At 39.5% G+C, this 14,639-nt stretch overlaps 1 protein-coding gene across 1 annotated transcript in view; it reads right to left on the reverse strand.

Annotated features, from left to right (window-relative positions):
• The window catches only part of KCNU1 (potassium calcium-activated channel subfamily U member 1), a 54,573-nt gene that overhangs the window by 20,637 nt on the left and 19,297 nt on the right, over positions 1 to 14,639 (reverse strand). Inside the window, exons 18-19 of the mRNA XM_042475997.1 lie at positions 14,010 to 14,107; positions 8,973 to 9,072 (exon numbers count right to left, since the gene is read on the reverse strand). Of these exons, the coding sequence (XP_042331931.1) occupies positions 8,973 to 9,072; positions 14,010 to 14,107 (198 nt within the window). The remainder of the gene's footprint in view (positions 1 to 8,972; positions 9,073 to 14,009; positions 14,108 to 14,639) is intronic.

Consider the following 14,639-nt stretch of genomic DNA (forward strand, 5'->3'; position numbering starts at 1 on the left):
AGATCTCCTTCCTAATACCCTTTGCAACAGTTTAATCTGAGTCCCCATTCAGCAATTAAATAAGGATCATTATGACATGATTTATGATGTACTTGCAATTCTTAGAATTATTGTCGGTAATTAAAATATAAAGCTTCAGTCAGTCTCTACATATTCAATCCAGAGTAAAGAACTGACCAGGTTATAAATAGACTCACTTACACAAGGCTCACAGGGCAAAACTAATTAAACAACTAATTCTTAGACACTTGGATTAGGAAGGGAAGATTCAGATTTGTAGATTTTTCCTGGTGTATGGCTGCTTCTAAAGGGTTAGGATTTCATCCAAATATATTACTAGGTCTCAGATGCAAAGATTCCCTATCTTTCCACATAATAGGTACAGGGAATAGGGACTTCACATTGATCTCTGTATGCTTTGTACAGTTGGCCCTCGATATCCACAGATTTTTTAAAAAATCTGCATAGTCAACCATCCACAGCTTGAAAATATTACAAAAATATGTATAACATCCCAAAAGCAAATCATGATTTTTCCATTTTAAATAAGGGACCATTTTATTTTGCCATTGCATTTAACAGGACTTGGGCATCCATAAATGTTGACATCCACAGGAGGTCCTAGAACCAAACCCCAGTAGATACCCGAAGTCCATTGTACAATCTATACAATATTGATATGCAGGAACCCTACATCTATCACATCACATCACTTTTTTCTTCTTCTTCCAGTGTCCTGCTTTCTAAATTTATTCTTTGTAAAGACAAAACCTCGAAAAGGATAGGTGGACTTCCCATTCACTTAAAGTGGACTTAAAGTGGGCTTGAATTAGGAAATATAGTCCCCATTTAGGAAATAAATAAATAGTTCTAGTTTGTAAAATACTTCAAACGTATCATAGAATCATAGAATCGTAGAGTTGGAAGAGACCACAAGAGCCATCCAGTCCAACCCCCTGCAATGCAGGAAATCCAAATCAAAGCATCCCTGACAGATGGCCATCCAGCCTCTGCCTAAAGACCTCCAAAGAAGGAGACTCCACTACACTCCGAGGGAGGAGTGTGTTCCACTGTCAAACAGCCCTTACTGTCAGAAGTTCCTCCTAATGTTGAGGTGGAATCTCTTTCCCTGTAGCTTGGATCCATTATTCCTGGTCCTGTTCTCTGGAGCAGCAGAAAACAAGCTTTCTCCCTCCTCCTGTAATCTGATTCAGATAGCCTAAGGGGTCTTACAGAACATTTGTTGTAGCAATTTGTATCACACAATTCTCTGCCGTTTAATATTGCTTGCTGTCACATCTTCTTGAGACACCTTTCACACTGTGACATTTTCTTCATGCTTTTTTAAGCCACCATTAATATGAGTGATAAGTTCTGCACATTTTGGTTCATTTGTGGGTGTCTTCTTGTGATGTGGGTAGTAATCTCATCTATGTACAATTTCATCATCTCCCTTATGATTTCCCTTTGTTTCTTGTATTTCTGCTTTACTTTCCTGGACCTGCATGACTAACAACAGTGTGGGGACAATTTGATGGTCTTCATAATAAAGGCCAGACTACATTGTTCTTAGTGTGACTTGCCAAGCTGATATATATGATGGGAGTGAAGGCAGAGAATATGAAAGACCAAGCCACCTCCTCACATACACTCTTTAGATTTTGCATGCCATGATCTCAAAACCATAGCATTGCTCCTACTCAGCTATAATGGTTGTTTACGGTTGTTGTTGCATACCAAGTCTTCCATGCTTGTTGTTGTTGTTGTTGTTGTTGTTGTTGTTGTTGTCTGATCTGCAACATTTGCTGCCTTGGGTCTGTGTCCTCCCCAAGTGGTTGCCTTTAGCCTTGTCCTCTGGTTCTGTGTGCCTGCTTTCTGTTTTTCCCATGTCTTTAATTCCTAGCTGTTGCCTTGGTTGATTTTTCTTGCTAATTCTTTTGCGATGTAACCAAGATAAATATTCCAACAAAATTAGCCTGCATTTATTTAACCTTAGCCAAAAAGCCACTTAGGCTGACATGTAAATAGAGAAGAAAGTGTTGGAAAATATTTATTCTTGGAGAAAAGATAGTGGCACCCAATTTTGCTGATAGGGTTCACCACCTTGGATATCTCCTTTCAAGTTCAGTGTAAAAACCCACTGCAGATTCACTGTCCCAACCACCCCTTTAAAAGCCACCACTGAGGGAAGGTACATGTAATTATGTGAGGGCGATCTGGCTGTGACATCTGTCACCCCATTGATCGCCAGGGTTGATTCGGCTGATCTGCCTGGCTAGGCGGGTGTCCCCTTCCTCCCTCACCGCTCCATGTGCATCCCTCCCGAAGCTGCGCGCTCGGTGGAAGAGGACGACCATCCCAGATAGAAGGAGTGTACCGTTCTTCGGTACATGCAATTCAATTCCATTATGCACCAGAGAAATGTGCTATACTTAATTATAACAAGGGAAAGCATCCATGATTTTAAGGACAGGCTTTTCCATTCATCTAGAAAGGAAGAATGAAACGGGAAAGAATCTTGTCTGATGTGCCAGGTGCTGCCTTCTGGCTTGTTTAGCTTTCAAGAAAGAGTTTCCTCGAGCAAATAATATCAGAGTTTCTCAGAAGCCCCACTACGAGGTAGAAGCCAGGTAAGGTCAGAAGTTAAAACCACCTTGTCCAAGCTGACAAAGAAAAGCGGAGCCTTCTTTAATGTAACAACACATTTCACCCACCCCTGCCTGTCTCCCTTTTCTGGAGAACAGAGTTTTACACTTGTCCTTCACACAAATAACCCGAGGGTGGGAATTATTCAGAAAGCTCATGTTTGACACCCCATCTGTTCATTTCTGACAGCGATATATAATGTAAAGCTATAAAAACTTGAAAAATAATGCAACATAAAAAGGGATTGACTTGGCTCCAAGAGGCCATAAACGGTAACAAATACCACTGTGTGATTTATTTTGTGCTGTAATCTTTACAGTAACTCATCTTTCAGACATTTCCTTGTGACAGGTTTTAATAATATTAATGCCCAGAGCAATCCAAATCATCGCCAATAGACATATTTATCAAGCTGCCAATCCAAGTAAATGAAATTCTATAAGCAATAATGTAACATGTTAAAAGGGAGCTAATAAAACAAGTCAGCAAAGAAATATTACTTCAAAGAATTTTCCTTTCTCTCTAATCCGTCCCTGAATGTTATACAGCCAAAATGCAAATCTTTCCCCCCACCCTCCATGATTTATTACTGCAAAAATATCAGTGACCTTTTTGCAGACTCCTGCGCAGCCTCTCCTACGCATTAATAAAGAGTGCAATGCATTCTGCCAGATTAAGTGAATGCAGGAGTGCTTAGTTTTATTGGATGTCCTTTTCTTGGCTCATCCTGCCTTTGGACCAGGGTTTGATGAGTAGCATCAAAGAGTAAGATCTTATGTCCTGGAGATTTATGAAAGACTGGTGTGCCGTAATTGCACCTTGGCAACTAAACAGGTATTTATGAGCAATTAACCACATGTTAGGTAAGTTTCAATTAAGAAGAAACATCAATTTAGTTTTGTTTTCTACTATGTCCTTAAAAAAACCAGAGTGATCTCTTGCTCTCTTTTACTTTCATGTATCCCCTTTTTATATGAAATGACAGTTTCCATACTGTAATTGTATGCTGGCGTATCCCCTTCATGTGGAATCTTATGTAAAAAAGTGTATCTTCTCAGTGTGAATGGAGGAAAAAATAACCAAAATGAAATGCAAGACATTATAGCAACAGCAAAAGGAGATTGACTAATATACAAAGAAAAAGAATAAAGTTTATATTTCTCTTTTGCTCCTATGAGCTCAGTGGAATATACTTGAATCTCTTTACCACTTCATGCTCAGAAAAACTCTCAAAGATACACCAGGCTAAAAGTAACTGGCCAAAGGTTAGCCATTGGAGACTTGCACCTCCAGGCCTTCAGCTCCCACATCCTAGTCCTGCATTCAAACAGCTGTACAACCAATAAAAATATTGAATGATCACAGAAGATATGGACATCATGAATGGTAAAAGGAAAGTGTAGGCCCAAGAAACTGAACATAGATGATGCAGTCAGCATTCAGAAATCGTGTTGGGATTTGGTTTGATCGATGTCTTGATGGGAAAGAAGCTGGGAAGCCTACTTATGATTCACTATGGAGGAAAGACTGAACATAGATGAAAACTAAATGCTAAACCCCTCTCAGCTCCCTTACACCCTCCAGCAGCAGATGGGTTTTCCCCCCAATATAACATGCCATGCGGATATTTATTAAGATGTTCAAGGACTTTCAAGCAAATCAGGTCAATGTAGGAAGTGAAAAGGAAAAAGTGGCCAAAATGTGCAGGCAGAAATAAGATCCAGCAGGGAAAGGGAGGGAGGCACTTTTTTAAAGTTATGATATCAAAGGAAAACATGGTGAATATACTCACCTGCAGATATGCAAACACTATACAGTGCGCTCGCATCATACGTGTGCACCCTTTACATGGCTTTCAGCATATGCTGAAAGCCCCGTGGGGATGCATGGGGAGGAAGGGGCAGCTCATCCCATAGGGACTAATGGGGCGTGTTCCCATGGCACGCCTTACATGCCAGATGGGTGCACTCAATGAGAGAGGTCATGGAAATGAGCAGAGCAGGAGAAGACAGTAGATAGTCTTATCTACTACCCAGTCTTCTACTCCTCTGTTCAGGTCTTGTAGGCTCAGGCCCAGATCAAGGTTGACTCAAGGACAGTTAACAACAAGAACTGAAGCTTACAAAGGCTGAACTCAGGGCCTCCATTCTGTTCAGATTCTGGTCTGTCAGGATTTGGGACAGAAAAGCATTTGTTTCAAGAAAGTCAATTCTTTGATTCACTAGCATGGCTGTCTAATTTTTCCTGGAGTTAGTGGAGGAAGCAATTCTTCTTCACTCTCCAGGCAATGTACCTTGACTGCTTAGGTCTTAATATCTGGATATAAATCCTAGTGTACTCCTGCATTTTTGTGCTACTGAATGAGAGCTGCTGCATCTTTTCTTCCTCCTTGATAGACTCCTCCTTTTAGGCAACTATATGGGAGGTGAGTACATACTGGTTTTCATACTGGTTATAATTATACTGAATTTGGCCAGATGAGATTTATTGATAACTTTTCATTTGCCTTTTTTATAGAGAGGAATAAGAACCTTTAATCGACGCTCAAAAATCATGCTATTGGTATTTAATGATTAAAATAACACATTTTGAAATTGTTGCAGTGAAATGTTTAACAGATGAAGGATTGCAAATCAGTTTTAATGAATTGTTAACAGAGCACCCACTCTCATTTTCTCCAGCAACATGGCCACTGTTTCCTAAGAAGGAAGTTTCTGATGAAATGTTTGATCGATGAAATGTTTTTTGATCTCCTTTGAAGAAGTTATTCATTGGGGTTAGCTGTACACTGGATGGTACTGCGCTGTCCAGCAAAGAACTAGAGATGTGAAATCGCAATTTTATTCTTAAACAGGATAGAAAGAATGTGAGAATCTGGACCCTGGTTGTTAAAAAAAGAGTTTAAAAATCAAATAAATAAATATGTTTCACTGAATTTTTACCTAGGAAGCCAGCAACATTGACAGATTTGTTCATCTTTAGTCAGTGAAAGATACTGTATGTTCAGTTTTAAATTTCATTCTGTATCATTCAATAGGAGGAAAAAACCCACATCTGTCAGGGATGCTTTGATTTGGATTTCCTGCATGGCAGGGGGTTGGACTGGATGGCCCTAGTGGTCTCTTCCAACTCTATGATTCTATGATTCTATGATTCTATTTTCTCCACTGAAATTTTCAATTAGATGTTAATGTTGTACAGCAAGATGCTCAGACCAGTTGCAGTGATCTAAACATGGAAATTGGTTGTGCCACAAACAGGGCCATGATGAAGGTGATCCAGACTGAAGTTTAATTATTATAAGGGGAAATAAAACGTCTGCCAAACTTATTAAAACTATTGATGAAAACATATTCTACTGTATTTATTTATCTATTTCATGAAGTTTATGTAAAAGGCTTGGATCTAAATGTGATAAACCTGAATGCATCTTTACTATATTATGCGCAAAATTGAAATAGCACTTTGATTCCAATGTCATCCATGCTCCTCCACCAGCTGTATCTGTACACAAGGCAATAAACCTGGTAACATTTTGGGAAAAGAAAAATCTTGATTGTCTATCTTTCACAAATGCTACTAGCTCTGTACTGCGTTCCACAGGATGAGAGGCACCTACAGTAAATAATACTGAATAATCCCTCACTGTAGTAATCGTCCTCTCTGCCATTTGATGGTGGGAGTTAGCTTCAAGGACCAAAGGGACAATGGCATCCTTCAGTGTTTGCCCTCCCCTTGTGAGGGCTGTGTAAGATCTGAGAGTGAAAATCCTCTTCTCTTTCAAGTTAAACAGCTGCAAAGATTTCAGCAGTATCTGTAATCCCCAAGGTGTAATCCCACAGTATGGAAACTCACTTCTCTTAAATACCTCCCTCTGGCATAATTGACTTTTCATGCTCATTTTAATAATGATATTTCAGCAGGTTGAGAGAGGACCTTTCCTCCTTCTTCAAATTATATTATAGGGAATGGGAGGGGATTGGAAGACTGTGCTATAAACTTAATTATGATTCCCCTTCTGACAATGTTGGAGCAATGCCATGGGAATGTCTATGTGTTTCTAAGTTATGGGAAGGGTGTGTTTCCATAGCCACCCCAGTATTTACCACTGCCCTAACTGAATTTAGGAAGATATCTGAGTGTTTGACTATGACACTGGAGATCAGGCATCAATTCCTTGCTTGGCCATGGAAACTAACTGGGTGACTTTGGGTGAGTAGCGCACTCTCAGCCCTAGAAACCCAGTGATAGGGTTACCATACGTTGGAAATGAATCGAAGGCACACAACAACAACAAAACTGTATAATACCAATTCAGTTTACCGGGGGGGGGGGGGGGGAATTGAAGCTTTGGGAGGGGGAATTTCAGTTAGGCAATCAAAGGGAAAGTTATTAAAGACCTTTCCCAATACTATGGTCCTGATCTGATCCTTGTCCAAGACAAACCCACCACCAAGGAACATGAAATTTGGGCAGGGGTGCATAGGGAAATACCATATTTCAAATTAACTGAACCCAAGCAGTGTAGGACTTTAATGATCATAACCAGCCCTTTGAATTCTGCCCAGAAATGGATCAGTACCCAGTGAAGCTGTTTCAACAAAGCAGTTATTGTAACCAGCCATAGTCATTATCCCATCATCCCAAGACACATCAATGGGTCTTGAACCCATTGAAATTTCAGAGCTGTTTCAAAGGCAGCCAAACTCACAGAGGTGGCCTCTACACTGCAGACTTAATGCAGTTTGATGCCATTTTAACTGCCGTGGCCTAATGCTATGGAATTATAGGATTTGTAGTTCTGTGAGATATTTAGCCTTCTCTGTCAAAGAGTTCTGGTGTCCCACAAACCACAAATCCCAGTATATCATAAGAGGGAGTCATCGAAGTTAAAGCAGCATCAAATGTATTAATTCTTGAGTCTGGCAGTGGCTGGAGAGTGTTACAGTAATCCAAACATTGCATTATATTCTTCTGCTACAATATTTCATACAGTTCAAATCCTCTTTCAGTACAAGATTATAGTTGTGGATACCACCTTCTCATAGGAGAAAGGGTCTATAGATTTTGTAGGGTTTTATTTTGCTAAGCTTTGAAAACATGGGTCTCCTTGAACATCATCAGTGTAGCATGGCTGTTGAAGTACTGGACTGGATTCAGAGAAACTCAGGTTCAAACATCCAATCAAACAAAAATCTTACGAATTGCCCATGTGCCAGTTAGTCTTTTTCAGACTAATCTACTTCTCAACAGTTGTTTTGAATAAAACACTGATAGATTGAAATATATATATATATATATATATATATATATATATATATATATATATATGTGTGTGTGTGTGTGTGTGTGTGTGTGTATGTGTGTGTGTGTGTGTGTGTATGTATATCTTCAGGCAGGACCTTTTGCTTAAATGGATAGCAGAAGGTTTTGTTTGTAAAGAGAGGGAATGTGGAAGAAGAAGAGGAAGAGGAAGAGGAAGGGAGGGGAATCATTTATATATTTTTAGCCATAAGACTACCATTATTAGAATTACCAAACTTGTTGTCTGTACCCTCTTCTCAAAAATTAATTCAGTCATTAGGAAACACTCCCCCCTTTGCCGCAAATTAATGAAATTGGTCAGGAAAATAAAAAATGGGGGGGAGGGCATGTAGGACACCACAAAAACTGTGTGATAAAGGTGTGAAAAAGCATGCTTCAAAAGCTGCTCTCAACACTGAACTGAAACTAAGAATGTGAAATCCCTTGTGCTTTGCTGACATAATAGTTTTAGAGAAACAAACCCCAGCCGTACCCTTCTGCTTTTTTTCTGGCTCATGTGTGTCAAACCTGATCTGCGCAAAGAACGAACTGGATCTAGCGCTTTAGAAAAGTATTGTTTCTCATTCACTATAATTCCCATTCACTTTGCAGGAAATGATGTTCCTGAACATGCTCAGCAGTCCAATGTAGTTAATGATGAATCACACAAAAGTCTGTAGCAAGTCTTGCCTACTACATTTACCATTGCCTCTTCAAAGAAGGAGGAAGGAAAAAACTAGCACAGAGGGATAATGGGGGGCAGTTGAAGGGAGAACTCCAGACCTGAATTCAGTGTGAAGTGGAATAATTTGGCCTGGAATCCTCATATATTCAGTTTATTTCCATTACCAAGGACAAACCTTTGCCAGGCAAATCTATCCCCTTTGCGATGGTAAGAAAGGTACCAAAGGGATTTTTCATCCTGGTTTTACAAGAAAGACAACCATCTTTCTTTGGTTTCATTCCCACATAAAAATTTCCAGAAAACCTGCATAGACAAGAAATAGACTCAGCTATTCTACCTGTCAATGTCACCAAGCAAATCTGTCTCATTGACAGTGGTTCTTCTTGCTGCGCTTTGATCCGGAAAGGTCAAATAATCCTGCATAGCTTTAATCCGATCTGAAATAAAAACAATTAAGAAGTCATTATTTAGGTTTTCTCAACTATCTTTAGAAAAACCTGAGCCTAGACAAAGTCATTTTGGGCATTCCCTCATGCAAGAAAACAAGTATATGCCGATAACTTCTTCATTTGCTTCAGACTTATGATAGCTGCCAAGTCAAATCCAATGTTATTGTCAAGTCAAGTTATGGTGATAATAGTGGGAAGGCAGAACCATTAATGAAGAGGAAGCTTCACCTTAGAAGAAGAGCACATGCTTTGCTAGGAAAAAATACCACTTCAGTTCCTAACATCTCCAGTTAGGGTTGGGTAAGACTACTATCCGAGGCCCTGGACACTGTCCAATGAGATGGACCAATGATCTGATTTGGTCAAATAACCAGGTTGTTTATTTTATGCTTTGGGATTTATATCCTGCCTTTATCCTGCCTTTCTTCCAAAATGGGATTCAAGATTGTGGTTGATTTTCAGTATTAGCGAAATTAGTTAAAAAGCTTTTCACAATAGCCAAGATCCTACATGGGAAATGGAGCACAAAGTTCCATAGAGGTGGAAATCTGTTTTGTCCCTCTCCCACAGGCTTTACTTTTCTCATGTGTTTCCCTCCCAATACAGTCATATTGTGGACAGACATGGCCATTAAGCATCTATTGATCTCCCTATAGCCAGATGCACAACAACAAAGGCATACTCCAGGAATACCAGGGAGTCCTCTTAAGGTTCTGGAAGATGATGTTATCATTGTGTGTCAGGTTATAGGGGTCTATTCAGAGACTGTTTGGCTGTCTCTGGCCTCTACATGGCCATATTGACAGAGTTCCTACAGGTAGAGGTGGATCTGAAGTGGCTCAGGGACATTGTGCAAGGAAGGTAGTGGATACCTTTCTCTATAGTGGTTATAAAAAAGACATATACTGGCAAATATCTCTGGCAAGATGTCAGTCTATATAATTTGCTTGTAAGATATAGTAAAAAAGGGAAACAACACACATTTTCATATGGATGGATTTTCATATTTTCTGCAGTTTGTGAATAGTAGATTTTCTTTGGAAGATCTTGCCAGGCAACTGATGCAACTCTAATTAGTGTATACTATATGCTTGGTACTTATTATGCCATATCTAACACACTGAGACATTACTAGGGTTGATAAATATGACTCTCGAATGTTGGGAAGCCCTTACATGGAGAATCCTGGACTTATACAACTCTACACAACCCAGGATTTATTCTGCACAAAATTTACACATGGTATTATTTTCTGAGCAGAAAATACTGTTTTCTGTGCAAGCACAATACATGTGAATTTTGCACTGAAAAAACAAACTAACTACAAACTCGCAGGTGAAAGAAAGTTGCTAAAGTTATTCATTGCTTTATTCAATTAGAGAATAGGGAAGACTAATTAGAAATTAGATAAGACCTACACCTGTCTTCAACATTATTTTAGTAATGACATAGATTATTTATTAATGTTTTAGGTTATTATCTAGTCTGCCAAAGATACAAAACTTGGAGGGGTTGCTAACCCATAAAAAAAAATAGGAACAGAATTCAAAAAAGCTTGATAAAATAGAAAATTATGTTGAAACTAATAGAATAAACTTCTACATGCAAAATTCGACATTTAGACTATAAACAACAACAACAAATGCATGGGTATAGGTTGGGGTATACATGGTTTAGTAGTAGCATATGTGAAAAGGACCTTGAGGAATTGAAGAAACCTACCAAGAAAATCCTATGATATACTTGCCTTAGGGTCAGCATATGTTGGAAACAACTTGAAAGAACACAACAGTAGAACTATAGCTTCAATAGTTTTTGTGGGTTTTTTGGACTATGTGGCCATGTTCTAGAAGAGTTTCTTCCTGACGTTTCACCAGCATCTATGGTTGGCATCTTCAGAGAATGCTTGCCTGGAAAGGAGTTGGGTATATATATTGTGTGACCTGGAAAGGCAGGAGTGATTTTCATGTGTATTGCTCTGTTGCTAATGGCAGGCCTTAGGGTGGGAGATGCTGGCGAAACGTCAGGAAGAAACTCTTCTAGAACATGGCCACATAGCCCGAAAAACCCACAAAAAATGATGGAGGCTACCCATGAAAGCCTTCGACTTCATATAGTTTCAATGTTGACGGAAGCAGCAGGCTCACTATGATCTGTGCTAGTCAGGACTTATCTTAACTACTGCATTCAGTTTTGGGTGCCTCTTTCTAAGGAGGATATAGACAAGTTGGAGAGGGGTCAGAGAAGGTCAAGAGATATAAGAGATATGATAAGAGGAAAAAAGCATATGAAGGTTGAGGCAGTTGGGCAGTTGGGCATGTTGGGCATGGTCAACCTGGTGAAGAGAAGACTGAGGGATGACATGACTGCTGTCATGAAGAGGAAGGAGCAGGCTGGTCTAATAGATTTAAGTAAACGAAGGGTAGATTTTGATTGAATATTAAAAGGAACTTCTTGATAGTAAGAGTGGTTCATCAAATTGAACCAATTACCTAGAGAGATGGTAGAGTATCTTTCTCTGGACATCTTCAAAAAGAAGCTGGACAGCAACTTTCTGGGGATGCTGTCGTTTAGTCCTCCAGATGTTTTGGATTTCAGCTCCCAGAAGCTCTAGCCAGTTGGCTAACAATCAGGAATTCTGGCAACTGAAGTCCAAAACATCTGGAGGACCAAAGTTTGGGAACCGCTGTGCTGGAGATTTTGCACTGATCAGGGTGTAGACCTGATGGCCTGTGGTACCCTTTCCAAATTGATACAAACATATAGTATTAGCACTACAGCAGGGATGGGGTTAAGGATGGCTGTTCATATTGTAGTTCACTCAGTATTCCTAACTGTTTGCTATGCTGGCTGGACTAATGGGAGTGGTAGACCTTAAACGTCTGAAGAGCTACACATTCTCCACCCACCCCTTGCAATGGCAAGAAAGACCTTCAGAAGCATATCATAATAATCTATCATGAATATGATGTATGGGCAAGCTGACAGGTGTGTTATTCTGAAATCTCACTGGGTAACTCGGTTCTTCCAGGCCTGTGTAATTTTCAAAGGAGCAAAGCAACTAAGTTAGTAGCAGGGTTTGCCTGCCATCTGCTGTTGAGATGAGAAATAAAGATGTTCAGGAATATACTCTTGAAGGGTGCCGTGCTGAATAAGCATAGCCAGTATCAAGAGGTGAGTAACAATTCTCTGTGTAGTGGAAATGACGTTAGCTATAACTTGAAATGGCATTGGAGATAGAAGCCTCTATTTTGTAGGTCTCTGTACTGATGTATCAGCTCAGTACATCAGTGAGCCCAAGCAGAGGTCTTATGGAAAGTGAGACACGACTGGCATCATGCCTAGCAGCACAAGCGCTGGTAAAGTGGTTCCAAAATGAGAAGTGACAGCTGCCGATTAGGGTTAACAGTACAAGTCAAATTTATTGCAGTTTGCAATTTTCTAAGATCCTTGGCCTGATTTTCAAAAGCACCCTTTAAAACAATGCAACCTTGTGGGTTGCTCTGGTACTGTGCCTTTCCACGCATATTGAGAGTAGCCACTCATCAGAATGGCATAGAAAGGATGCTAAAATTACATAAATCAATTTTCTATTGTTCTATGACCATAAATAAATGATGGTGATGAATTTTCTAATATATATATATATATATATTCAAACAGCATATGTGTGCTTATTAAGGCAGATGGAGGGGAGTGAAATAATACATTCTCTTTCTCATCAGAGAGGGATGCTTTCACGTTTTTCACGAAGGATGTGAAAATGTGTCACTTTCATTTTTATTCTGTTTCTACCATCATCATGCTCAGTTGTGTCCAAGTTTTGTTATACAGTGCGTCCGCATCATACACACACGTGCTTTACACTGCTTTCAGCATATGCTGAAAGCCGCATGGGGAGAAGGGGCAGTGTGCCCCATAGTGCGCACATGCCACCGCACCACTGCCTGCACAAGCCTCCATTCATTTAAATGGGGCTCGAGCATAGGCAGAATTTGCTTCATGCGGGGGAGTCCAGAACAGATCCCCCACGTAAAGTAAGGGCACACTGTAGGTTAAAAGACTTTATTGCTTCTCCTATACAAAATTCATATTTTAGTACACACTTTTTTTAAACACTCATCTCTCCACATTAACTGGGGTTAGGGGCACATGACCCCCAGGTATATGGGGAAACATTCACAAACACTATGTTTTACCTGAGAGAACACCTCTCTAGGAATCTCTAGGTCCTCCAGTGCAACTATGTGGTCAACGTCTGACAAACACTGGCCATACACTTGAGCTGGATGAGCTACAAATGCTTACTGGAGTATTCTGCATAGGAATCCTAAGGTCCTTTGGTGCATACACACACACAACTTTGCCACATTAACCTTCAATGTGGCACAAAATCATTTCTTTCTTTCTGACATATTAAAATGACTAATGCCCTGGAAAGACAATCCATAAGCGCATCATTCCAAGAGGGCATTGTTGGTAGTGCCAATATGAAGCAAGGCTACAAAATTACTTTATTTGACCTTAGGCTCTCAACAAAGGTATCCATTTCACTAGCCAAAGCATACCTTGCCTCAGATATGCTCACATTTCTGATATTTGCAAAGAATTTCAGCAAAACCAACTGTACATTTTAAAATTGTGAGCAGTTAAAATAAACACAAATGAAAAGCACATGAAAAAATGCTTTTGTCGATGTTAAAAATGGTGAATAAAAAAGCACACATTAGGAGGAAGGTATAAATAAATCCAGATATTAGGAAAGGTACACCTTCATCCTACCTTGGGCATCAGCTGTTATGATACCTTTCCCTCAGTGTCAGCAATAAACACCCTATTGATAGTTGATAGGCAACAAGTCTAGTGATCCAAACTTTCTTTTTCTCAAATATGGTTAGCTTATTCTGAAATGAATGCAAAATTACCCGCAATTGAGAAAACCTTTCGCCCTTTGCAACGACACTTTCCAATTAGTTCTGGATTCATGATGTGACCGTGGCAAATCTTGCAATAATTTCGAACCCTGGATAACAAAAACTGAGTCAAAACTATTGCACTGAACTTAACACAGTAGTAAATAGTATAAATATTTGATACAACAATAATAAGCCAGAACAATCCTGTGCCTGATTTCTAGGTTCTGGATACAACGGGATTCGAGATGGGAAAATATTCAAAAATCTTTTCTAATGTTCCAAAAAAACATATTTTTCAAGTATGGAGAAACCTTATGAGAAGAATCCTGGACTGACGAGAATCTTTGCAGTTTGGGACTTGTTTTGCACAAAATTCGCACATGTTTGTTTTATGCAGAAAACAGCATTTTCTGCATGTAAAATAATATTTCAGAGTAGAAATATTAACTCATGTGCAGAAAATGTTTTATTTCTAGAAAAAAAAAGCTGTGATTGGGGTTTTGTTGTTTGCAAAATGAGCACATGGTCAATTTGCCTAGAAAGCAGCATTTTCTGTGTGGAGGGGGTATACTTTTATGGAATCATTCAGGACGCATGTGAGAGTACATGTGAGACTATAGTGTGTATTTCTGATTTATG

This window comes from Sceloporus undulatus, chromosome 6 (assembly GCF_019175285.1).
Source record: "Sceloporus undulatus isolate JIND9_A2432 ecotype Alabama chromosome 6, SceUnd_v1.1, whole genome shotgun sequence".
Classification (NCBI taxonomy): Eukaryota; Metazoa; Chordata; class Lepidosauria; order Squamata; family Phrynosomatidae; genus Sceloporus; species Sceloporus undulatus.